General features: G+C 42.5%; 2 protein-coding genes across 5 annotated transcripts in view; one reads left to right on the top strand and one right to left on the bottom strand.

The window, feature by feature from the left end:
• Positions 1–1,078: 1,078 nt before the first annotated feature.
• The window catches only part of dnajc6 (DnaJ (Hsp40) homolog, subfamily C, member 6), a 42,090-nt gene continuing 17,814 nt past the window's right edge, over positions 1,079–25,354 (bottom strand). For 2 of the 4 annotated variants that reach the window (XM_086115601.1, XM_086115598.1), the window contains 16 exons: positions 22,795–22,844; positions 21,806–21,954; positions 20,336–20,458; positions 19,845–19,978; positions 18,469–18,663; positions 18,096–18,213; positions 17,745–17,824; positions 15,771–15,964; positions 14,557–14,934; positions 13,042–13,185; positions 11,371–11,472; positions 11,067–11,204; positions 10,644–10,976; positions 10,320–10,468; positions 6,425–6,601; positions 1,079–3,415 (listed from right to left, as the gene is read on the bottom strand). In XM_086115601.1, coding sequence (XP_085971727.1) covers positions 3,314–3,415; positions 6,425–6,601; positions 10,320–10,468; positions 10,644–10,976; positions 11,067–11,204; positions 11,371–11,472; positions 13,042–13,185; positions 14,557–14,934; positions 15,771–15,964; positions 17,745–17,824; positions 18,096–18,213; positions 18,469–18,663; positions 19,845–19,978; positions 20,336–20,458; positions 21,806–21,954; positions 22,795–22,844 — 2,566 coding nt within the window. In that variant the 3' untranslated portion in view covers positions 1,079–3,313. The remainder of the gene's footprint in view (positions 3,416–6,424; positions 6,602–10,319; positions 10,469–10,643; positions 10,977–11,066; positions 11,205–11,370; positions 11,473–13,041; positions 13,186–14,556; positions 14,935–15,770; positions 15,965–17,744; positions 17,825–18,095; positions 18,214–18,468; positions 18,664–19,844; positions 19,979–20,335; positions 20,459–21,805; positions 21,955–22,794; positions 22,845–25,354) is intronic. The other 2 variants (XR_015101377.1, XM_086115599.1) reach the window with 2 other exon arrangements.
• LOC147202072 (endogenous retrovirus group 3 member 1 Env polyprotein-like) lies at positions 4,393–5,703 on the top strand. The gene has a single exon (XM_086115602.1). It carries the CDS (start codon positions 4,393–4,395, stop codon positions 5,632–5,634), a length of 1,242 nt encoding a protein of 413 aa, XP_085971728.1. The 3' UTR covers positions 5,635–5,703.

The raw sequence follows: 25,354 nt of genomic DNA, 5'->3' as shown, positions 1-25,354 counted from the left end.
ATGAATGAATGTAAAGAGCCACACACACACACACACACACACACACACACACACACACACGACCATGCACTTGTGCACATAAGCATGCACACGCCACGACGAGTAACAGCCAGAGCGCCCGAACATAAATGAAGCCTGAAGACACAAACACACAATCCCCCCCCCCCCATTTCCTCCTCCCACCGCTCGTGGTCGACTTGGGACCAGTCTGCTAGTTCTTGGTCGATTGCGATCGACGTATTGGGCACCCCTGCCTTAAAAACAGAGGTAATTCGCTGACTAGCTTAGCACTTAGCGCCGTTGTCTGCGTATGAGCGGTGATTCAGTCACCTGATTGGTTGCCCTTTATGTCAATCAAGTAATGGGATTTATGATAGGCTGACGTAGTACGTTCTGTGTATTAAGCACCGTTGTTTGAATGGCAGCGCCATCGCCGAGGTGTTTTCGACAATTGTCGTGTGAAAGCCCAGGAGCCGCATTGAACCAGCCAAAGAGCCGCATGCAGCTCGCAAGCCGCGGGTTGGCCACCCCTGACCTAGGCTTTCAGAGTTGGGTTTTAAATTAGACACCGTTGTCTCTATGTGACTGCTTATGCTTTTTTTTCATGAAACCTTTTTTTAGGTATACTTTTCTTTCCATTCAGTTTTATTGCTTTTCCAAATTTGGTGTTTACTGTCTGTTAGTTTTGTTTTTTTTAATCTGACTGAGCAATTCCATTCCTTGCTGTAGTACATGAGCATGCCATATGAACGGCGGCATTGCTCAGTGGTCGAGTGGCTGTCTCCCAACCCAGACGTTGAGCGTTCAATGTGCGACCTGATTGACGTGTCCTTGAGCAAGATACTGAACCCCCCAGTTGCTCCATATGCTGCGTCATCAGTAAGTAAATGAGCAAAGAGTGTAAAGCGTTTTAAGTACCAAAGGTAGTGGCAGCCTATTGACCATAACAACTGGATTTACCGCCCTCACAGGCTTCTTTGCTTGTTTTGAAATCACCAGTGTCCGCCTCCCACCTTCTTCAGTTTCCTGTTACCTTTTCTGTGACAGTAAAAGTACAAATTAAAAGGGAACACGTCCATAGCGTTTTACTCAGTTTAGTAATACGTTAACAGCAGACAGGCAAACACAAAAAACATACAATGGTCCAAATCACGTCCATACATTCTACAATTTAAACAAACACATCCACTGAGTACAACACATATGTTTTAGTTTTTTGCCGACTTGTAAGACTGCAGATGGGTAATTCAGTCAGCAAGGGAGCTTATGTGTTATTTCATATGTTGATCGTCCATGGAAGTGGAGCACAATAGGATGTACAGTACAAAGAGTACATATCCTGTGTCTGCACTTCCTTTCCTGTTTTTCCAGTGCCACGGTTGTAGAGTGTCCACCGCACTTTGCGGATTTCAAACCATTTCAGATCCCTGATATCAACTGAAAGTGTCCTTTCCTTTGAGCGGTTTTCAGTCACTATACAAAATACAGATGAGAGAGTCCTGAAAACAAAAGATGACAACAGACGACTGAAAAATAACAACAGTAAACAGGGTTAAAATCATTTTGAACCGACAACGGGCATCAACTGTCCTAACTGCAAATGTACTGTAAATGTCCTAAAATATGTCCTAGAATCAGATGTTACAATCAGATGTAATGATGTTGACAAATGGGAGTATGTCCCTTGAATGAAGTTAACACAATGCTATTCCTGACAAACTGCGTGAGCATTATTAAAACAAATAAAAGTGTCAGTGCTCTGATAGGAATTGTCATACAAAAGTAAGCTCATGGCATCAAGTAATACATTTCATGACATTTTTACAGTACCGGCCGACTTATGGATACATTAAATAAAGGACTACCATCGGTATTACGTTATCATGTCATTTTTGACCATAAAACATTGCAACACAAACCTATTATTGCATTCTTACCAATTGGGAGAGTAGCGGATGGTTCAAACGAGCAGTGGTACTGTATTGCATAAAATTTGGTGATTTCTGTATTGTGGTTTGAAACTTGTATTGCAACCCACAAAAGGCTGAACACACGGAAAGAGTGCTATCCGACCATTCGCTGCTAGTTTGACACTCTGTCGAGGAGTTATTGGCTCAGACATCTGCAAGTTTTTTTTTTAAATAAATAGAACAAAAGACTAGCGGACTTTATTTAGACTATTAAGATGAAGGAGTCCTGGTAAACTGCAATAATGATGAACAAAATTCTTAACTCATTCAGGGTCAGCCATTTTCAGATATTTCTTTAACCTACCACGTGATTTCTTTTTTTAAATACCGAAAGACATGAAAAAACATCCTGGACATATCATGAGAAAAGAAAATTAAACAATAATCGCCTTCCTTCCAAGTTACACAGATTTATTTTTGTGCTTTGAGCAAACCCCTTGATAGCTACCGCTGAAAAATTTGCGAATTACTTGATTCGATATTGTGTGAGTGACAGCGCACGAGGCTTCAAAGTGCTTCATGTGTCAAACGGTATACAGTACGTGTGCTAAATCCTAATTTACAGCCACTAAAAGCACTAGGCAACAAGGTCAACTGTCAAAAAATGGTCACGACATGTTTCAGGTGGAGGTTTATAGAATCCCTATTGATGCCCGGACGTCCCTCTCCCCAGCCATTTCTTCCAGCTCTTCCCGGGGGATCCCGAGGCGTTCCCAGGCCAGCTGGGCGACATAGTCTCTCCAGCGTGTCCTGGGTCGTCCCCGGGGTCTCCTCCCGGTGGGACATGCCCGGAACACCTCACCAGGGAGGCGTTCAGGAGGCATCCTAATCAGATGCCCGAGCCACCTCATCTGGCTCCTCTCGATGTGGAGGAGAAGCGGCTCGACTCTGAGCCCCTCCCGGATGACCGAACTTCTCACCCTATCTCTCAGGGAGAGCCCTACGGAGAAAACTCATTTCGGCCCCTTGTATCCGCTCTTTCGGTCACGACCCATAGCCCGTGAATGGGAACAATTAGTGTACTTACATGATCCCTCATTTGTTCACTGCCCACTCACTGATGTGTTTTTCTTTTATCTTGTGTGTGCACTATCGACTGTTCTACTTTGATCTTGTCAAGTCAAATGGAGCCCAGACACTCCATTGTGTCTGCTTTGATTGTTGAGCTACTTCAGAGCTAAGTGCACCCCACAAGGGGGAGATAATATTGCACAAAATACAGTAGGAGGCTATACAGTACTGTGAGGTGGGAACCCAAAAATAGCTGTACCAACACAAATATTGACCAGAGAGATGAAAAGTGTCAGGATCTTCTCTTCCCGTATTCCCTTGCACTCCATTTTTTAGTAAAGAGGTTTTTGTCCTTGGCTTTCGAATTCGGACCAGGCATCATTTAGTTCCATGAAAATCATCTTGGCATACTGTTCATAGGGTTGTCCTGTTGCCTGAGAGGGGAAATGACAGAGAAAAAAAAATCAGCAAAGATACTGTATATACAGGTAGATATATTTTTAAGTCAATATTTTCAATGGGTTTGGGGATGGAACAGTGATCAAGTGGTTAACACGTTGGTCTCACAGTGCAGGGTGCAAGGTTTGATTCTGGCTCCGGGCTTCCTGTGTGGAATTTACATGTTCTACCCCTGCCTGCTTGGGTTTTCTCTGGGTACTCCAGTTTCCACCCACATTCCAAAACCATGCATGGCAGGCTGATTAAACACTCTAAATCAGTGATTCTTAACCTTGTTAGAGGTCCCGTCCATTTTGTATATTATTATTGGTACTGTAAATGTATTCAAGCAGACATTTATGTGCTTTCTGGGGGCTCTTTTTGTTTTTCCTCCCAACAAGTGGTGCCTCTACTTATATCAAAGTTTGAGCTTTGCCTCCTATTGAAATGAAGTCAGAAACCTCCCAATCATGCTTTCTGGTGAGGAATGCAGAAATGCACTTTACTCTGGGGCAGCAGTCAGCCAAGAAACCGTGTCAACAAACGCAGCCTGTTCACACATACATTAAGTCGAAAATGGAAAAAACCAAAGTACATAAGGGGGTGTCATACAAACAATGAACTGGGACAGAAGATTACTGAAGCAAAGGCAGGTCAACCGCTCAACCGGAGTGCCATTTGACCGTTGTCAAAGTGTTCTTGATGTCTCATTGCAGCCTCCTGAAAGCCTGAATATCCTCTTTTGATCGTGACAAGGTTTAGGCCTTGAATGGATTGATTAGCAGAGATTGATGAATGGGACATGTGACATGCTGTGCGTGCGCCTGCTGATATGAGAGGATAAAGAGAGGGGAGGAGACTCCACACACTCGTATTCCACAGATGATCTCCCGGTCACCCGGTCGGTGTTTTTCATTTCATTCCTTTCCTGGTTCTCGTTCATTTTTTACATTCTTGATTTCAGTGAAAAAGGATGGCCATGCTTCTCCTGGTTGTCGTTTTCATGGAATCCATCCTCGGGGCGCTGCAAGCAACAAAGTCCCCGGATGCGAGAGTAGACGATTTCAACGTTTTCCTGACAATGGCTTGGCAAGTAGCCCAGCACATCCAGCCTAATTCCAGCTGTTATGTCTGTGGTTTTATGCCCTACACGGCTGGAGAGGGCTTGCCTCTGATGGCCCTGCCCGCCTCTGACTGCGACACTTGTCACTTGCTGCATATCCCTTTCTCTCAATCTTACGCTCACCCCGAATGCCCTCGTCTGTCAAAAATGAGACCCCTCAACTGTTCGGGACGGCACTCAAACTGCAACAGGTGTGTGAAAACACCCAAACCGGTGCCAGTACAACTGATTCCTCAGAGCTTTTCTTGGTGTCTGGAAAATGACGGGACAGCACCTGTAGGAGAATCGGACTGCCTTCACACATTTAAATGGGACCCAAGACATCCCGACAACGAGTTTCAGTCAGTGAAATCAAGGCCCCAGCAGTGCCTGGAGAAGGCAGGCCCAACTCGGCTCAACGCACTCGCTCACCTCACTGCCATCTGCTCCGTATCCGCTCCAGTGGGAATGTACTGGGTGTGCGGGAACCTGGCTTACCCCTATCTTCCAATGGATTACAAAGGACGCTGTGGTTTAGCGTATGTCATCCCGGCTATGAGAGTAACTCAATCTTTGCCGAAGAAACCTCATTCTCCCAGACTGAAACGGTCTGTTTCCGATTTATTCTGGACACACCATCAGTCTCCATTCAAGAACGCACTTGGTTCCCTACTCCCCTTCTATGGCGTTATGTCGGCTTTAGATCAAATCGCCGATCTGTCTCATGCAATCGAAACTATCGCAAATGAAACCAGCCGGGCGCTGATGCTCATGTCGAGTGAACTCGCTTCTGTTAGACTGCTTGCTTTACAAAACCGAGCAGCTTTGGATTTTCTCCTAGCGGCACGAGGGGGAACTTGTTCTGTGATTGGATCTGAATGCTGTACATTTGTGCCGGACTATAACATCACTATTGATAATATCATTACCCACCTTCATGATACAGCCCATTTTGTTCATCAGGAAAATAGTTCTTTATTTGACTGGCTGAGGCCCACCTTTGGATCTTTTACTCAGCACATTATAGAGGGAGTGATCATTTTTCTGGTGATCAGTTTCATATTTTATCTCATTGTATCATGTATCAGAAAGTTCCTGTGCAACATCGATTAAAATAAGATGATGATTTGATGGCTTATACCCCAAACATTAAAGTCTCATCCAATTGTTGGCTCGCATTGCTGGGACACTTGGGTCACACTTTGAAACACACAAAGCTCTTATTGTAGATTCCTTGACACCAACTTAAATATTGCTACCTTAAAAACCGCCTAGGTCACAATTTGGTACATTTCAGCTTTTTTTTTTTTTAATTTACAAATCTAATATATTGGTCAGTCCACATGTGTGGGGGATTATTTATTTGATTTTTTTTTTTTTTTTTTTTTTTTACAAATTGCTGATCAAAGGGCTGAAAATGGCTTGCCCTCTTTGATGATGCGATGGTAATGGGTGAACAAGCATGCCGCTTGAGGTGTCTCCTGAAAAGTGATGATTTCGTAGATACAAGAATTCAACCCAACATGTAACTTTTATGTGGTAAGAAATTATATTTGATGACTTAAACTTTAATATGGATGCCGCACGTCTGACAATAAAGGAGTAGAACCATGTGATTTCACACAGCCAATCCCATCATGACAATAACCGTAATGAATGATAATTAGAATTTTTTTTAAAAGTTGAAATTAGACTACCGGTACATACTACATTTTTGTGGGTTAAGCTAAACAAACATTTAAAACTAGTTAAGCTGCCAAAATAAGTGAAATCAGCCTGTAATTTTTGTAGGTAGCCAGTGTAGATGTGTTGAGACAGTACCAGATGGGGTTTTGCCTTCATATTATTTCTATCTACTTCACTAAATGAGAAAAGATATGACTATTGTCTTATTTGTCTCGACCTTATCTGGGTGGACGACGAGGACTGCTTTGCGGTAGACCTTTTTGACCTGTTCTGGAGTTACCAGGTCGGCCATTCCAACTGGCTTCCAGCGCGTTTCTCCTTCCCACAATACTGTATGCATAGTGGACAAGAGGGCACGGATGTTCCGCTCCTTCCCTTCAATCCATTCTAGAATCTGAAAAACAAACAGGTAAAGGTGTCATTAATAATAATAATAATAATAATAATAGATTTTATTTATAAGCGCCTTTCAAGACACCCAAGGACACTTTACAATAACAAAAAACACAAAACAATACGTTAGCAAGTAATGAAGAGATATGAAATGATTGCCTTTTACATTTCACTGTAGTTATACATTGATGTGTGGTAGACAACAGCCTGGATTCGTTGGCAGTTTTTTTTGTTGTTTTTTTTAACACCCCCCCCCCCCAATTTGGTGCTGTAGACTGCAAATTTCCCCAGTGTGGGACAAATAAAAGTTATCTTATCTCATCTTACAAACGACCATTCACACTCACATCTGCATCTACAGAAATTAACCTAATGAGCACATTCTTGGACTGTAGGGGAAGTTGGAGTGCAATCGCAGTTAAATAAAAAAACACACACATTTTATGCGATTTAATGTTTACTTCAAAGCTCCAAATGCATTATTGTGTTATACAGTGGACCCCGACTATTCGCAGAGGACAGGGACTGGGCCGGCCCGCGTACAGCAAAAAAAAAATAAAAAAGTGTATGAATGATTTGATTGCCCCCAAAAAATTCTTTTAAAAAGGCTGATAAACCTCCAAATGTGATTTCCACTCAAATGGGGGATGGCTCATATACTGTACATATTATATCTGATATATGATTTTTTTTTTAATCATCAAGGATAAAAAATAAGGCTCCAAACAAAAATACAGCCCGGGTTGAGGCTGCAAGACGGTCGTGTCCACTGAAACTGACCTTCACCAGTCAGTCATGCGTGTCAGTCGTCAGGTGCAGGCTGAAAAAGCATGCCACTGTGTTTCATAAACAGTGCCTTGGGCATCTCTGTTATGTGGGGACCCACACAAAACACTGAGTGCAGTGCTAATGTATGGACAAACCTGTCATGTGTGAGCTCATTATCGGGCGAGCTAGCAAACATGAGGAACAGTTCACTTTCCCAAAGTGTCTCTGTTGTCGGGATCTACATGTGGTGCATGGAGCAAGGCTGTATATAAGGTATTGGACAAATGCACCTCTGGCCCCACCGGTCTGCCAATTCATGAGCCCTCTAGTGGCTAATTGCTACTATGTTAAAGTAGCACACCAATTTCCATTGGAGCTGTCCGACTCACCATCAGCTAATTCCATGCACTGCATATTGTCATAACACCCAAGATCAATTTAGGGGGGCTTGAAGGTGTAGTTTGATGACTAAATGCACACTGTAGAATTGCGCCTCAGTTTTATTATTAAGTAACTCTCAATTGTGACAGATGCCCAAGTGTGTCCCTGGGCCCCGTTGTAGCCATGCCCAAAAAAGCCCATAGCAGTGCTGCCAACATATCCATATCTCTGCTAACTAATCCATTTCCAGAACAATTTGTCTAAATGGCCACATTTTTAACATTCTCAAGAACATTATAGGATTACTGGTGTTTCATGGCCCAGACAAGCCCACAGTGGTTCAAAACATTCTCATCAAGTCATATCATTTTACTTTTATGTAACTCACTATTCCTCCAACGCCGAACACTATACTGTTTGATCAAAACTCAAAAGTTACAATTGAGTGTGCCCATCAGATCACAATCAGTGTTTATGTGAACCAGTATGAGAACATAAATAGTTTAAATGGACAAAAAGGGACTAATAAGCAAATGGAAATACCATGGGGTGAGAAACACAAGACAGATTTATCAAACACTGTTAAGTCAACATTGAGTAAGCTAACACAGTACTTCCTGTTTCCGTTCTTGAAACCACTTACCGCAGTGATGCTAACTTCGACTCACGGCGACAAAGAACGTCACACAAAGCCAAATATGTCACCATATATAATGCTTACAATGTGTGTGCATTGATATGACTTACTGGGCATTGATGCACACCACTCATCCTCTTACGGCTGACTGCGTCACAGTGCACACTCGCAAACTACGTGACAAGCCTCTCACACAAGAGTGTGTGTGTGTGTGCATATGTGTATGTAAATAAATAAATACTGTATATTTTATTTTAAAAAAAAATCCTCGTCTCACCCCTCGGGTGGTGTCCGTCCCTCATTCAGCTCGAGTCCTCTACCAGAGGCCAGGAAGCTTGAGGGTTCTGCGCAGTATCCTTGCTGTTCCCAGCACTGCACATTTCTGGACTGAGATGTCCGATGTTGTTCCCGGGATCTTTTGCAACCATTCATCTAGTTTGGGGGTCACTGCCCCGAGTGCTCTGACCACCACAGGCACGACTGTCACCTTTACCTTCCAGGCTCTCTCCAGCTCCTCTCTGAGCCCTTGGTATTTCTCGAGTTTCTCGTGTTCCTTCTTTCTGATGTTTCCATCACTTGGGACCGCTACATCCACTACAACGGCTTTCCTCTGCCCTTTACCTATGATCACGATATCTGGTTGGTTCGCCATTACCATCTTGCCAGTCTGGATCTGGAAGTCCCACAGGATCTTCGCTCTGTCATTCTCCACCACCTTCGGAGGTGTTTCCCATTTTGACCTTGGGGTTTCCAGTCCATACTCCGCACAGATGTTTCGGTAGACTATGCCAGCCACCTGGTTATGGCGTTCCATGTAGGCTTTCCCTGCCAGCATCTTACACCCTCTCTTACACCCGTCTCAGGAGCCTCTTTGCACAACCTACACCTCGGATCTTGTCTGGTGTGGTATATCTGGGCCTCAATGGCTCTGGTGCTCAGGGCCTGCTCCTGAGCAGCCAGGATGAGTGTCTCTGTGCTGTCCTTCAGGCCAGCCCTCTCGAGCCACTGATAGGACTTCTTGAAATCAGCCACTTCAGTTTGGGTCCAGTGGTACATCCCTATAGGGACTTGTCCTCCAATGATGATCCCTCTTGCAGCGCCTCATCCTCTGTTCCCCATTGTCTGAGACATTCTCTGAGTACGTCATCCGTTGGAGCCTTCTCCTTGATGTATTCATGGAGCTTGGATGTTTCATCCTGGACAGTGGCTCTCACACTCACTAGTCCCCGGCCTCCTTCCTTTCGGCTTGCGTACAGTCTCAGGGTGCTGGATTTGGGATGGAACCCTCCGTGCATGGTCTGAATCTCTTCCTTTGGCCACCTTATTATTCCTGCAGGGTATCTGATCACTGGCGGGGCATAGCTGTTTATTGCCTGGGTCTTATTCTTGCCATTGAGCTGGCTTCTTAGGACTTGCCTCACTCACTGGAGGTATTTGGCCGTAGCCGCTTTCCTTGTTGCCAGTTCGAGGTTGCCATTGGCTTGTGGTATACCTCTGACTAGGGTTGCTTGAGTAGTAGCATTCCAACAGAGCCATGTTATTGCATCTTGCCCATCTCCGCTTTGTTCCAGTAGCCCATTTATATATATATATATATATATATATACAGTATATACACGTATATGTTGGTCAAAGGTTAAGACACTTAAATAAAGATGAACATATTTATCTAAAATAATCAATGACTTTGTGGCATTTTCTACATGTTTGGTAGACGTTTGTGTCATCAGGGATTCATAACGACCATTAAGAAGTTGCTCTATTCCAGTTCAAATTAACATTTGTGACTGTGTTTGTTGATAAATTCATGCCTTCCCTGTAGGCCAGCCCACCCCTGCCTAATGGGTGTGTATAGTCACAATCTATTGCTAGAGACAATACATTCATACATATGTGTAGGCTTTCAGCCATCCAAATTGTGAACAGCTTCTACCTTGATTTTCTCAGGGTCCATCTCTTTGGCCATTTCCTCTTTCCGCATTTCTGCTATTGTCCGGGGGCCTTTCTTCTCTTTGGCCCCTGCAAAGCCTTGACCAGACAGCAGGTCATCAAAGTTGGCATTGGAAGCCTTGGGCTTAGAGCCTGTGTGAAACGGATGCAACCAAGGGGCAACATTTCAAGAGACATTCATTATTTATTCAGGTAATAATGTATTTAGGGGTGCGACGAAAGCTACTTTAACACTTATAGATTAAATAACATGTGTTCAAGTTGTTTTTTTGTAAAATGGTAATGTCGCCAAATTTCATTCTCTCACCCATTCCTGTCTGTGCTTTTCCCGCAGCGCTGGGTGATCCACCCCCAACTGCGGAGAAACTAACATTATAGTTGGGTCGGTTCTGTGGTGAAGTGTGAGGCATGGATGTATGGCTAGGACTTGGCTTTGGCTGCGGAGTGGGTGCTTGTCCTTGTGGTTGCCAGCCTCCTGTGCTAGTGTTAGGCTGCCATGATGGGAAGCCAGCGCCTGAGTGAGGCTGCCACCCTCCTGCATGCTGGGGAGATGGAGGAGGCCGCGATGGGGAGCCCATGGAAGGAAAGGAAGGAGTTGTTCCTGTTGGTGTAGTGGGCTTGCTGGAGAATCCAGAACCTCCTAGAAGAAAGGGCTGAGTTTATGGCACACTACAGTAAAGGACAACAGAAACTACAATGCAGATATCTGCGAATATGAGCAGTAACTTGCCTCCAAGGCTTCCCCCGAGGTTACCGATGTCAGCAAAGGGGTCCAGGGTGTTTGGCTTGTTTTGATGGGTGGGTGTGCTGTGGACAGAACTTGTGGGGCTCGTTGTGGCTGATCGACTGCCCATTCCCAGGATTCCTCCTTGAAAAATAGAATAAGATTCAGATATTCATTTCTTGTAGCAGTGAGTGTAACCTTTCATCATGACTAAAATATCAAATAAATAAATATATCACTGTTTTTAAATGTATCTAGACAAGGAAATAGTTAGTGGGTTCCACTCAATGATCAGTGCAGTCAGGTGTACCTCCGCTTGTCGTGGCTGTCCTGTTCCATTCCCAGCCTCCCATGACGTTTTGCTGCTGGATGTTGACAGTCGGGGTAACAGGTTGGACGGGGGAATTCCGTCCTATTCAAGAACAGTGATTTACAACCCTCATTAGGTTTGAGGAAGAGCTTGAGCCTATCCCGCCTGACTTTGGGCGAGAGGAGGGTACACCCTGGAATGCTCACCAGCCAATCGCAGGCTGAAAAGACATTGACACTTGTGGCCAATTTAGAGTTTTCAATAAAGCTGAATGTTGCATGCTTTTAGAATATGGCAGCAAGCCAGAGTACCCGGAACACCCGGAGAATCCAGACAGGACAGATTCATGTCCTGAACCTTTGGACCATGAGGTAGACATGCTAAACATGAATTCGCTGTGCTGCTCTTGAATTGCTAATTTTAAAAAAAAATGTAGCAATTAAAGAGTATGGGTGGCAAAGTAAACCACATGAGGTGGGTGGGTTCTCAGGTGTAGAAAGTAGGTAGGAAGTGTCAAATGATTACCCAAAGTTCGTGGGAGGCAGCAAAGAGATGAAAGTGTGTTAGCCTAACCTGCCTCACAGTCAAGAGATCTGGGTTAGAATCTCCGTTGGAACACCATCAGCGTTTGCATGATCTTCTCATGCTTGTGTGTGTGTGTGTGTGTGTGTGTTTTTTTCCAGGCCTGTCTCCCATCTCCAGAATATGCCTCTGCAAAGACTTTAAGGGCTGTATTTGATTAAATGGCCCATGGTGACCTCTCATGATTTTCGTGCAAACGCAAGGTTCGCATATGTTTTTTTTAATTTGGCAGATTGGTCTGCCTCAAGCTGGGAGTCCTAGTTAAGCGAGGGCATGTCCTTGAAGTAACAACTTTGGTGGCAGAACGTCTGTCTAAAGCTATGCCTGTGCCTATGCCACATACAGTCTGAATACGGCTCCAGGTGATCTAATGCGAGTTTGGTGAATTTGATCGAGAAATAGGCATACAGATTCTGAGGTCCATGGACATACAGTATGTGGTGGATGTAAGATGTAAACAGCATGGAATGAGAGGAATCGATTTGATTACCGGTGAATTATGTTGGGTGTAAACACCCCCACAGTGGTGCAGCCCACCAACCTACAGATCCACCCTTCCACACAATTAACAACACTCAGTCTAAACTGTCTCAACGTCGGTTTGGGTTGTCTACTGCGGTGGTCACGAACATAAGAGCCCCATGTGAATGTCAATGGTTTTTTTTATATTTGCCTAGTGACTGACCTACGGCCAGTGCAGAGTGTACCCCACCTTTAGCCTGTTATCCAGTTATTATGACCCTTATGAGGACAAGCGTTTTAGAAAAAGGATGCATGGATGTTTTTTGGGAATCATGTAAATAATCTGGTATTTTTAGGTGTAAATTATTTTGGTTGCATGACCACAAATGAACTTTGAAAAAGCAATCACTGTACACAGTTGCTTTTTTGTTTTTGTGATACAGTATTTTAGCAGTGAATGCTCAAAAGCAAAGACCATGAAATGTAATTAATTAAAGCAGAACAGTGGATTTACAGTGCAATATAACATGCTGTACATGCAGCGGAATGTCACAGACAACAGATCGGTACTGATCTTCTCCAAAATGTTGTGTCAGTGTGCAACAGAACAGCAGAGACATGCCTCACCAAAGCTTGTGGGCTGCAAGGTGGCGGATGGAGAGCGAGTGGCATGCAAGAAGGAATGTGGCTGCTCCATGTTACCTGGTCCGAGGAACGAACCCATCATCTCCTGAGGCTTCGGCATAGGACCGACTCCGAAGGGGTCAAACACTGGGGATGCCATAAAAATTGCAAGAAAACTACGTTCATAATTTCTATTTGGTTTTGCTTAATAATCTAATTAAATACAGTCAACAATGGAGTACCCTGTATTTATTACGCCTTCTATCACACAAAGCTGTTTGTCTAATATTTTGTCGATTGACCTCCTTTTACGTTGCATATGCACTTTGTTTTCACCAAATTACAATGAATATACTGTATATCATTGATCATTAAATCTATAAGTAGACAAATAATCTATAGACCTTTTTCAATATATATAAACTACCGCCATTTGCGGCCCGCCATCCATTTTTCACTGGCCCGCAACATGACCTAAAAAAAAAAGAAAACTACCTAAAAACAACATTTGACATGGGCCTCAAACTTCGTGAAAAAACATGAAGGTGGGCAGAGTGAGAAGGGAGGGTGTCCGAAAAATAGATGCAATTACTACTACCAGTAATAAATTTGCTTATATACTGTAAAACATTTCTCTATTTATGATTAAAAGAATAACACAATTTATCTTCAAAACACTGTTGTGAGTAAAGATGATTCAATTGTTGAGGCAAAAACTGTTTCTTCCAGTTTGTGCTTGATGGCTGATTTATGAAGACATCACATCATTAAGATCCTCAAGTAACTGTTTGAAAAATGGTCACTTAACTACAGCTTGTTCTTTTTAGGGTTCTGAATGTGGAGATGGGATTCGGCTGCAATTGAGTGCAGGGCTGGATTAGACAGGTGGTGACCACCCCACAAACTTGGAAAAATTGTCAACTATTTGCTTGAATACCTTTAACAGAAAGCTAATGAAATTAAGTAGACAATCCAAATAATATTTATTTGCTTCCTTGAGTGACTTTAGCGTATTTCAAAAAGTTGACAAATTTTAAAGTGGGCCTTTCACCCTTCCATTTTTCAGTACGCAGCCCTCAAACGAAAATTTAGACACCCCTTATGTATGTCTTCAGAATGTTTACTAACAAGAGGCAACAGGGTACTTCCATGTTGCAAAAAGGGAGTGGTTACTGTTGACCTGAATTGAAACAATAACAACTTCTTGTGTTTGTTGTTGTGTTGCCAGGCACACCCCAAGGGGTTAGGGGTTTCCAATTTTCCCCAAAAAAACAACCTCTGTATAAAGTTGATTGCAAGACCACTTTGGATGGTGCACTTGATGTGGTCTGTTTAAGTAACTGTAGTTAAATCTATTGACAACAGAGGGCACTGTTGCCATGGTCAACAGAGGTGCACCCTGCAATAAACAGGCTCACTCGGACCATGAACGTTTTATGAGACATTTTAAGAGGTCTGCAAAGCTATAGGCGTAAATCCATTTTTGCTTGAGTACTGTGTACTTAAAGTCATCCTCACCTGGAGGGCCAGGGGAAGGACATGGCGAGGCAGAGCTCTGTACTGTTTTATGTGGAGTGGAGTGGTTGGATGATGGCCCGCTGGTTGGCTGGGGTGGAGCACCAAACAAGTCCCCTAGTAGGTCAGTAGTTGCAGCTGCAGCAGCTGGAGGTTGGGTCACGGGAGGTGGTTGCTTGATCTCGTCCCCATCCAAGCCGAGAAGGTCTACTTCCCCAGATGGATTGGGCTCCGCGGGCGTTGGAGAAGGCTGATCCCCTTTATGTGGAGCTGTGCTGGTGCTGCTTCGCTGGCTGGAGAGAGAGATCATCTCGTCGTCAGAGGGCTCACTCTCCTCACAGTGGCCTCGACCGTCACGGCCTCCAGGTGGCCTGCTCGGCTCTGTAGGATCATTTAGAAAATAGACGGGAGAACACAGAGAAACACAGAAATGTTGTCAATCCTAAATGAAAAACAAGAGAGTGAAAAATGGATGCTATAGGGGGTCATATATTTGGGGAAATGAGGCACAGTAAAAAACTAGGTAAAAGAAAAAATAGGGTAAAGAAGGAAATAATAGATAATGGGCAACTAAATGCATAAGGTCGACAAGCATCATCTTACGCAACACTCAAAATCTACAACAATCCAAAATTCTGGGTGATGAAGATTGTTAACTTCACGGAAAGTGCTGATTGATCTAGTCACAACTTTTTATTTCACTATGGCAGAGCAAATTTAGTTGATGTGCTTCATATATCATAGCGTCGCATATTTAGAATGATGATTTGTATCAGAGGCAATTCAAGCATTTCTTTTTTCACTGCCAAACGATGACTCTATCAGGACTCTACTCTGCTGTCTTACCCTCCAAATCCAAGCCTTCCATCTCATCTTGTTGGAACAGAAATAAAAGTTACTGAGAGAGTTTGTGAAAGTTAGTCAAACAGTGCTATTCTATGTGAATTCTGCAGCATAAATGCAGTAAACACTGAAATATATCTACAATTATCATTGCACAGAAAATAAATGTCACTGTATCAAAAACTTTAATTGAATATCATTTAAAAATACATATATAGGTATTTATTTATTATATTTTATTATTACCCATGATTGCCTGAGACACATCCACTGAAAGGCATTTCGGCATATGGCGTAAAATACATTGATTCATACATAGTTTCTTTTTAGTTAACAGTTGTGTACCACTGCATTATAATCAGTAAGGCAAGTACCAGCAATGGCGAGAGCATCCTGATGTTCCTGATGGCAGGAGAAAAGCACATTGGGACTCAGGTCTTTAGATGGGAACTGCTCCCAAGGCGGCGTGAGGTCTTTCTGCTTGTCTAAGCTCTCCACCTCCATGTCGAGTATCACATGAAACAGCTGGGGATACTTGTCTGGAGAGTCACATGCGTCCAGCTCTGGTCTGATGGGAGAAATGAGGGATGCAAGACAGGCATAAACTCCAAAAATAAAAATACGTTTTTGGTGTGTTTTTTTAAACGAAAAAAATATTTAATAAAGGGCTTATCAAGGCTGTGGGAATGATTTCAATATGATAATCACCAATTGATGACAGTGGGTTTCATCGGATCTTGGTCCACACATAGTGTGAGTGGGTGTGATCCTACATGGTGAGGTGGTGTGCAAAAGCATTGTGGTGATGAGAACGTGAATAAATACCGACAGCTTACTCTACAACAGAGATTTTTCAAAAATAAAAGATGATCAAGTCCCATCGTCATCCTTGATGAGCACACGCGCGCACACACACGCAGCCCAGGCACACACACACACACGCAGGCCAGGTACACACACACACACGCACGCACACACATACTCACACACAAAGTTCTTGCAAATCTCATGCATAGGTCATGTATCAGTGCAGTGGTTGTCTTGCAAACTGTTATTTTGCAATCAAGTGACTTTTTTGGTGTTGTTTATGTTGTTATTCAGTAGGAAAAGCATTGTTTAGATATTGAGGTATCACAAATGCAAAAAAATAGCATGAAAGTGAAATTTGTACTTGAAATGCATCCTTTCACAAAAAGCTTCTCTCAGGATTTTTCTTTTTTTTTCTTGAAAACAAATATTTTGAAGAAATGTACCAATGTTCAGCTGCTGTTTATTTAAGAATGGTAAAAGAGAATTTTAAAAGTTAGAAATGTACTTTTTTGTCCTGATGAAAGAAGAGGGTTAAAGATTTCCTTAGGTCAGCTCCATGCTTATATAGCTACAGAAATCAGAAAAACTTTCTGTAGGCCTTCAAAATTTTGTCAAAATGGTTAAAATGGCTCTCCCAATTAGAGAAAAACGGCTGATATTAAATGAGTTAGAAGGAATCTCATTCTTAACATCAGCTTCGACCTTCACTTTATTTTCAATGTCTTATGGACATAGCACGCTATAGCCTGCTAAAAGTCATGAAAAAAAAAGTGGCCAACAAAATAATTGGCAGAAAGTAAAAGTTACTGCAAATTATGTTAATACGCTGACATTTCTTGCAAGAAGATCTGCACAGTAACAGTACCTCTAATTGAACATGAGAGGTGTCCTGGCTGCTCCACCAATGTTACAAAACACCAGAACAGGTGATCTGGGGTCATCGGCTATACCATCCATCCATCCATTTTCTAAATCGCTTATCCTCAGCCTATCTTCAGCTAACCAAGAAATAACTCTGGTTCAAACAGGTTGGTGACCCCTGGGATATAAGATATTTTTAGGACACTGTTAATCACTTTACCATTACCCCCCCCCCCCCCCCCCCATCACATCCAAACATTATCTGAACCTCACTAGGGTCACGAGCGTGCTGGAGCCTATCCCTGCTGTCTTTGAGCTATAGGCAGGGTACCGACTGAATTGGTCGCCAGCCAAGCGCAGGGCAAACATGGACAACCAACCATTCACACTCACAAACACACTAATGGACAATTAAGAACATTCAATTAAACTAACATGCATGTTTTTGGAACGTGGGAGGGAACCGAAGTACCCGGTGAAAACCCGAAAGGAAAAAACTAAAAGAAAATGCAAACTTCACACAGCAAAGCCTAAATTCGAACCCACGACCTGTGTGCTATCCAGTCGGCCACTGTGCCACCCCAGTTAAACTATTCTGAAGCTTAATTTAATTTCACTGAGTTACTTATTTGAGTAATCAATTCACTCGACTGCATTAAAAGAAAAACAAGACTTACTTGTTAAATTTTAACATAGTGGTCCCAGGAGCAATGAAGCCAGTGTGAAACTGGATCTGGAAAATTTGTGTGTTAGACACCTAAAAGATGAAAAAAAGGGTTACTTTCAACACCAAATGTTTAAAGACAGATTTCAAGTTTATTTGACATTGGTTTGAGCTAATGCTATTTTTTTTTTAAAGCACTGTGATCAAAAATTCAGTGAATAGGGAAAATGAAACTTGACAAACTTAAAAAAAAAAAAAAATTAAAAAAAATAAATACATTTTGTGTTATCTCAATTTTCCACTTCCCTTTTCAAACACTGCATTTTATTAAATAGACATTGGCAAATAAGGAAGTTATGTGCACCTTGGCTTGCAGGCGTCCCCTGATGGTGGACCTCATGTGATAGACAGAAACTATGACATCTCCTTGCACGCTGACACCTAGCGGAAAAACCACTTTGCCCTCTTGAACTCGGTGCTCTCTAGATATAAAAGGATAGAATATTGAACAATTTTTGACTCAAGGACGAAGTTCCGTCAGCAAAAAATGAAAAGTACTTGGATTGTTCAACATTTCGCTTGCCCTTCAACCATACAGATACTGTAAGTGACTATTGTAACAGGTGGCTGGTCGACGAAGATCTTTTTTTCTTGAATTAAATTTTATTTGCAGAAGTTATGGTATTTTGTATCAAAATATTGAAGTCAAAGTTTGACATCTCAAAATGTGGCTGTACCTCATTCTCTCATACTCCTGCGCCGTAGTGAAGATTTTGGTCTCTCCAATGAGGACATCACAGAAAGGCCGACAGCCGCTCCGTTGTTTGTTGAAGCAGGGAACTGGACTCATGGTGAGAGCCTTGATCATCAGAGGCTTGGTGTGGGGAAGACTGGGCTTCTCTGACACCATGCTACATACATACCCAATGTACCTGCAACAGGACAAGATTCCTGTATCAGTTCTGTGATTGAGTGGTGATCGGGCCACGGTAGCTTTATGCAATTGATTGTGTTTTAATCATTCCATATCAAATGGATACAATAGTTCTCCGATGTCAAAGCCCAACATAGAGGACAGGCGGGATCCTGCAGTAGATAAATGTCTAAAAACATAGGGTTGAAATATGACGACAGATCGTCATGTGTTCGGATCTGATATTCACAAGCACTTTGTATTACACCAGAGGGTGATTGTTTCAATGTCTTCCGGGACGCTAGGAACCCCAAACTCTTCTGTATCTGGAGGCCCCAAATGATGACATTTCTCCAAGAATGCATGCCCTGTTTGTGCATGTGTTTATTTAAGAGCTACCTATATTTGCATGACATACAGTATGTGGTTCAATAAAATGATTAAATAAAAACCTGAATCCCCCTTACAAGGACTTATAATATAATTAGAAATAATACAATTATTAAAGGTGATTTGAGCCATCCATCCATCCATTCATTTTCCGATTCGCTTATCCTCACAAGGGTTGCGGAAGGTGCCGGAGCCTATCCCAGCTGTCTTCGGACAGTAGGCGGGGGACACCCTGAACCGGTTAGTGATTTGAGCAAATTTGTCATTTCAGAAGTGTGTATCAAAATGATAGCCCTTCACATTAATTACTTACCAGGAAATAACCCTGATTCAAACTGGTTGGTGACCCCCCGGGATACAAGAAATTTTGAAGGGACTGTTGGGGCAACGCAATGACAGTGCTAGTTTGGATGCCCCCCCCACCCCCACCCCTTTTACCATTACCTGAGCGGTGGGCTGGAGCCTATCTTAGCTGTCTTTCAGGCAGGAGGAGGGGTACACCCTGAACTGGTTGCCAAACTAATCATTATTAAACAAGTCAAATTTACTCCAAAACTTTGTAAAATTTACTTAAATATTAAACCTAAATATTTTTCTGTGTTAAATATACCCTGCATATTTTAAGCTCTAGCAAGTATAAATTTAGACTGGGACAAAATATAGTCTTTATATTTATCTTAAATATAGAGCCTCTGGAATTTTTTACTTCTACTTGAGTGCCATTATTCCAAAGTAACAGTTCTCATACTTGAGTACATGTTTTAGCTACTCTACCCACTGCTGATGTCATGTCATAAGATGGCTGCTAACCTGCGGTGTGACGGCCAGAGGCCCGAGCCTGGTCTCTTTGCGCTGAGGAGTTGCATGGCAGGAACTGGATTGTTGAAGAGGTGGCAGAAGCAAAACATGGCACAAACCAAGACACCTGAAGGTGCCCGGCCATCCTAAAAAGCACACGGCAATGACACCCAGCAAATTTCTCTTTCTTTCTAATTATGATGCAGCGTGACCGAATACAATTGGCAAGAAATATAAAACCATTTGACTCATAAAATAACAGCACATTTCATATTGTTCCAAACAGTTTCTCTTGGTCTCTGATGTGTTTGTGAAGCAAAATGTCTTCTTAAAACAAACCTTGCATTTTAGGGATTAGGGAGCTACCCGCACGCCAGGTAACATGATGGATTCAAGGAAGAATATTCAACATGGCAAGTCACTGGCATAATAGAATGGGTTCCTGGTAAAAGCCTATCGTTACTTGAACTACCCGAAGCAAGTGAATGGTATGAGGAGCTTACCGAGCAGGTGATGACACACACATTCTTGGGATTCTGCTTCAGCCAGTTATGCATGTTCTTACAAACAGCGAAGAGGTTGTGGAGGCTGGGAGCCTGGCGAGCAGGCCAGTTACACTCTGAAACCTGCAGAAGAATTGGGGAGGGAGTAGGGCACAAATGGCAGAAGAAAGGTTGAGGTGAGAGGAAAAGGATAATATCAACAGTGGGAAGGAAGGAAAAGTTGTGATGAAACAAAACACATGGCAAGAGGAAAGAGAAGTGGAAGTTAGAGCGCAGCAGCAGCAGTCGAGCAACACAACACACAAACTGCCATGATGAGTCATCTGTGAAGGTACGCTGACTTCCACAGGCAGTTATGTAGGCCATGTGAACTCCGCAATTGCCTCGCAGATAGGTGCTGGAGGCTGGAGGGGTGATGCGCAAACAATACTTCATTTTAATCCTCTGGCTCACAATGTGCATTGTCCAAATAAAACAAATGTGGACTTCTGTGCATGAGTGTTGCCAACGATTTGTGCCTTTATCTATTCTCTGATGACCAGTGTTTTATTCGAATTGTCATTGACTGGGTGAGAGTGAGACCTGCTGAATAACCTGTACTTTATTGGTTTTAGAATCTGATGGCTACAACACTTTCCAAAAAAAGCTTGGACAGGTGGAAAAAAAAAGACTGCGAAAATTTAGCAAAATGGCCACCCTCTGAGATGTACAAAAAACGGGTGGATTTTACTGCTTGACTTAACATTCCACAAACATAATATTAAACAGAATGCCATGTTAAGACTCATGGCAGCAAAGATTGTAAAGAAAAAAATTGGGTTGCCTTTCTTTTAAATATCTGATTAACAATGATTATGTTGTGCAATTGAGCATTATGCGGAATTATTTTCCCCCTGTAGGCGGCCCGGTAGTCCAGTGGTTAGCACGTCGACTTCACAGTGCAGAGGTACCGGGTTCAATTCCAGCTCCGGCCTCCCTGTGTGGAGTTTGCATGTTCTCCCCGGGCCTGCGTGGGTTTTCTCCGGGTGCTCCGGTTTCCTCCCGCATTCCAAAAACATGCATGGCAGGCTGATTGAACTCTCTAAAATTGTCCCTAGGTGTGAATGTGAGCATGGATGGTTGTTCGTCTCTGTGTGCCCTGCGATTGGCTGGCAACCGATTCAGGGTGTCTCCCGCCTACTGCCCGAAGACAGCTGGGATAGGCTCCAGCACCCCCCGCGACCCTAGTGAGGATGGATTTTCCCCCTGTACTGCAATAACTGTCCCACACTGCTGTTCTTGACATGTTAAAAACATGAACATTCAGACAAATTATTCTATATGTGGATTTCTATAGATTGGCTGCTCTGCTACAGGCTTCTCTCATCTTTTTGGGGGAAACAAACTGATAGGTTATCCATTTTTTTTCATTTGGGGATCGAAACAAAATGATTGACGCATGCACTGGAGAGGATGAGGTCATTAATTTACCCTGCTGGAGAATTTTGCCCCGCGGTAGTTGCGCTGTGACAAGTTGAAGACGGTATAGTGGTCAGCGTGGCGACTGTCGAGGAAGGATCGGATGTCCTCCACATGGTTCTGGTTGCCAATTTGTACAGCCTCTGCTGGGTAGGTCATCACTGAAAAATGACACAGCATCCATATTTCACAATGCAGCTCTTTGTTTACTACTTCATTTCCCAGCAATGGCATCTGCAACAAAGACCTTACTTAGTAAAGACTGAACAAAAATAAATGAATTAATAATAATAATAACAACAGTACATAAATAGAGAGGTGAGAGAGTTGACTCCACAAACTATCCTATCACATACTGCAATATGTGTGCCTGCACTTTATTACAATGTTCAAATTCAAATACCGTACTTGAATTGATCTATAGCAGGACACTCCATCTTTTTATGAGTCAAAAAAAGTGATAACATATAGTATGGGAAGCCTCAGAAATCGGTACAGGCTCGCACAGTTAACAGCGCAAGGAGTGGCTCCGCTAAATTTCCCGATATGCAAAGGGATGAGCAGCCAACTGTCGTTTTTTGTGAAAGTCAGGTCACAGTCGGATTTGGAAGCATCACGCAGTGCGTTGCGATCCCTTAGAGATTTGGATTCCAGTTGCACAGTTTTTTTATTTGGTTTTGGGTGATATGGAAAGAACAGAAGACTAAAAATGAATTAAATACATGTATTTACCGGTACCTTGAAGGTAGAAATGAAACGAGAATGTGCATGACGAGACTGTAAAAAGTTGTGCTAAGAAATACATTCTAAGATAAATAGGATAGGAAGAAAGATTTGGAAAATGCTTTTCAAGAATGTATCTACAAACATTCAAGTCTTGTAGACGTCATATTCAGCTAGCATTTATCTATTCAACAATTGGACAGGAATGGGGCTTAATGGAACCTGCTTTCGATGATTCAGGTGATATTCGGCCATACTTGTGACTCTTGTGTACTTACCTATGATTCGTGACGTGATGTAGGCTATGTCTAGCTCCCCTTTAGTGTACCTGCAACAAAGAACATTCCCTGTTCACGTCAGTTTTGAACATTTTCACAGAGAGGGGGAAAGTAAATCAAATTTGGGGCAGCGGGGGGAACATAATTTCTACATAAAATAACACTACCGACATACCGATTCTTGTATATGTATCCTGTATTCATTTTTACTGTATTTCTTCCTTCATTCCTTCAATGCTCTCTAGGTTGCATCTTTAACTACCTAGTGACACCTATTTGTGGCTCTTCAACCGAGTTCAGAGGAAAGACAATTAATTGTTAATTGTCATGAATGCAGGCATACTCAAACAATATAATCACATCCTCACGACTGCAATTGGCTGGCAACCAGTTCAGGGTGTACCCCGCCACCTGCCCAAAGACGCCTGCGATAGGCTCCGACACGCCCGTAGCCCTCGTGAGGTTAAAGCGGATCAGAAAACGGAAGGATGAAATTATCCTCACGAGGTAAATGTCACAATTGTCTGAAAAAAACTCCAATGGATGCAACACATGAAAATGACAGTTTCTTCTTTAACCCTTTAAACCAAGGGCAACTTTGCCAAAAACGCAGATGGAAAGGTGCACCCAAAGTAAATTTGTCGCTATTCTTGAACCATTTAGAGTATCAGCATAGTTTTGGTCTCTTTTTGAAATATTCAAAATGTTATTATTATGAATATTTCTCCCGTACAGTAAGAATCTGTGTAAGTGTTCCTGTCACTGAACTATGGATGTTCGAAAACAGACAAAAAAGGCGAATCTTTATGTTCGTCTAATTTCTTTTCACAATATCTGCCTTGAAAATGGATTTTGAATGTTGATGAGGACTTGAAAACACTACAGGATCAAAGCTTAAGTCTCCCCAAGCTTCGGTTCAAATTCGACAATTGTAACATGTAGGGTACCATTCAAATCTCCAGAAACTCAGCTTTTAAGATAAGATAAGACAAGACAAGATAAGATAACCTTTATTTGTCCCACATTGGGGAAATTTGCAGTCTACAGCAGCAAAATTGGGGGCGGGGGGGATGGGGGGATGGGTTGAGAAGAAGAAAAAAAAACAAAGTGTTGCATGCTCAAATTAAATAAATGTTTCAGAAAACTGTACACAGTATAAATCTAAGTTGCATATATGCATCTTATGCATACATAAAAAGAATTATTAATTAAAAGATGTATAACATGTTCACACATGACGACGTGCATCAGCGATTTCTTTTGACAGATGACGGAGGGCCCTTGGTGGGGCCCTCCTAACTTTAAGGGGTTTCTACAGTATACCTCAGCCCTAATAGGGAATATAAAATTTTCCAGAAAAATAATGACCTCTTACACTAATTGGAGTGTTTGCAGTTGAGGTGTGATAAATAAACTTCTCTTTTCTTTCTGTAATGAAATGCTATGTCACATCATGGTGTATAAATCTATAATTAATTGTGGTGTTCGGAGCATTAGCACATTTATCTTGGGGGTTATAATTTTGTTCTTTCCAATGATTTACTCGACTGCCTCAGGTACAAGTTTGGTCTTCCATTCATCCCTACTTAATTACGTCTGTCATCGATTCATGCAAAACATCGAACCAAAAGCCTCATTCGTTTACTCGAAACAATTTCTAGAAACATTTCTTAGGCCAATAGGTGTGAATGTTTGTGATCAGTCCAAACTATGCCGGGATAGGCTCATCTCCTCCATGACAGAGAAGATGATTAGCAGCCGAAAGGATCTTTCAATCTATTTGTTCGCTTTTGGCTATCGTAGCGTATCCCCTCTCTATTCATAGTACCCACTCAACATACAGTATTGTATAGGCACTGAATGAACATGCATCACACAGAGGCACAATGAAATGCACCCTCCTGCATAACAGCAATGCACCGGCCAGTTAGCACAATCAACAGCTATGAATAATTTAGTCATGGAGAGAAGCGAGAGAGACAGACAGAAAACTGAGGAAGAGAGCTGAAAAAAAAGAAACAACAGGGCAGGAGAGTGCAGGTCTAAAGAGGGAGACACAAGGCAGGAATATTCATGATCAGACCTGCTGAGTCAACAGTGTAAGGAAATGGTTGTGCATTTTTTTTAAAAACAGAGCCCCCTTTGTGGGCCCGGTGCACAAACAGTGCACACGCTCACAAACTGAGTGGAGCACGCTGTGCCAGACTCTGGTGTTTCCGAACCATGCTGCTCTGGTTCACATCTCTAACCAGTGCCGTTTTTATTGAAAGGCTCATCAAAGAATAAAAAATAATAATAATTCGACTTTTTTAGTTACTCGCGTAAATCAGTGCAAACTACTGCAAAATGAATGTGAATGGAAGTAGCCTAAAATGCGCAGGCATGCTAAAACATAAAGTCCCAGGCCAGAATATTGGAGTGGTCAGGTCAACTTCTTTACTTTTGCTGTACACCGAAAACATTATGGTATCAGATCAAAAAAATGAATTTTGGACAAATGTTCAGAAATCAGCTTTTATTTCTGAGCATTTACATCTAGATGTGTGAAACAACTCCAGAG

Source organism: Hippocampus guttulatus, chromosome 7 (assembly GCF_054856545.1).
Source record: "Hippocampus guttulatus isolate MCC_2025c chromosome 7, RoL_Hgut_1.0, whole genome shotgun sequence".
Taxonomy (NCBI): Eukaryota; Metazoa; Chordata; class Actinopteri; order Syngnathiformes; family Syngnathidae; genus Hippocampus; species Hippocampus guttulatus.
Note: the sequence above shows the minus strand (reverse complement) of the source record. Positions and strands in the feature narration are given on the sequence as shown.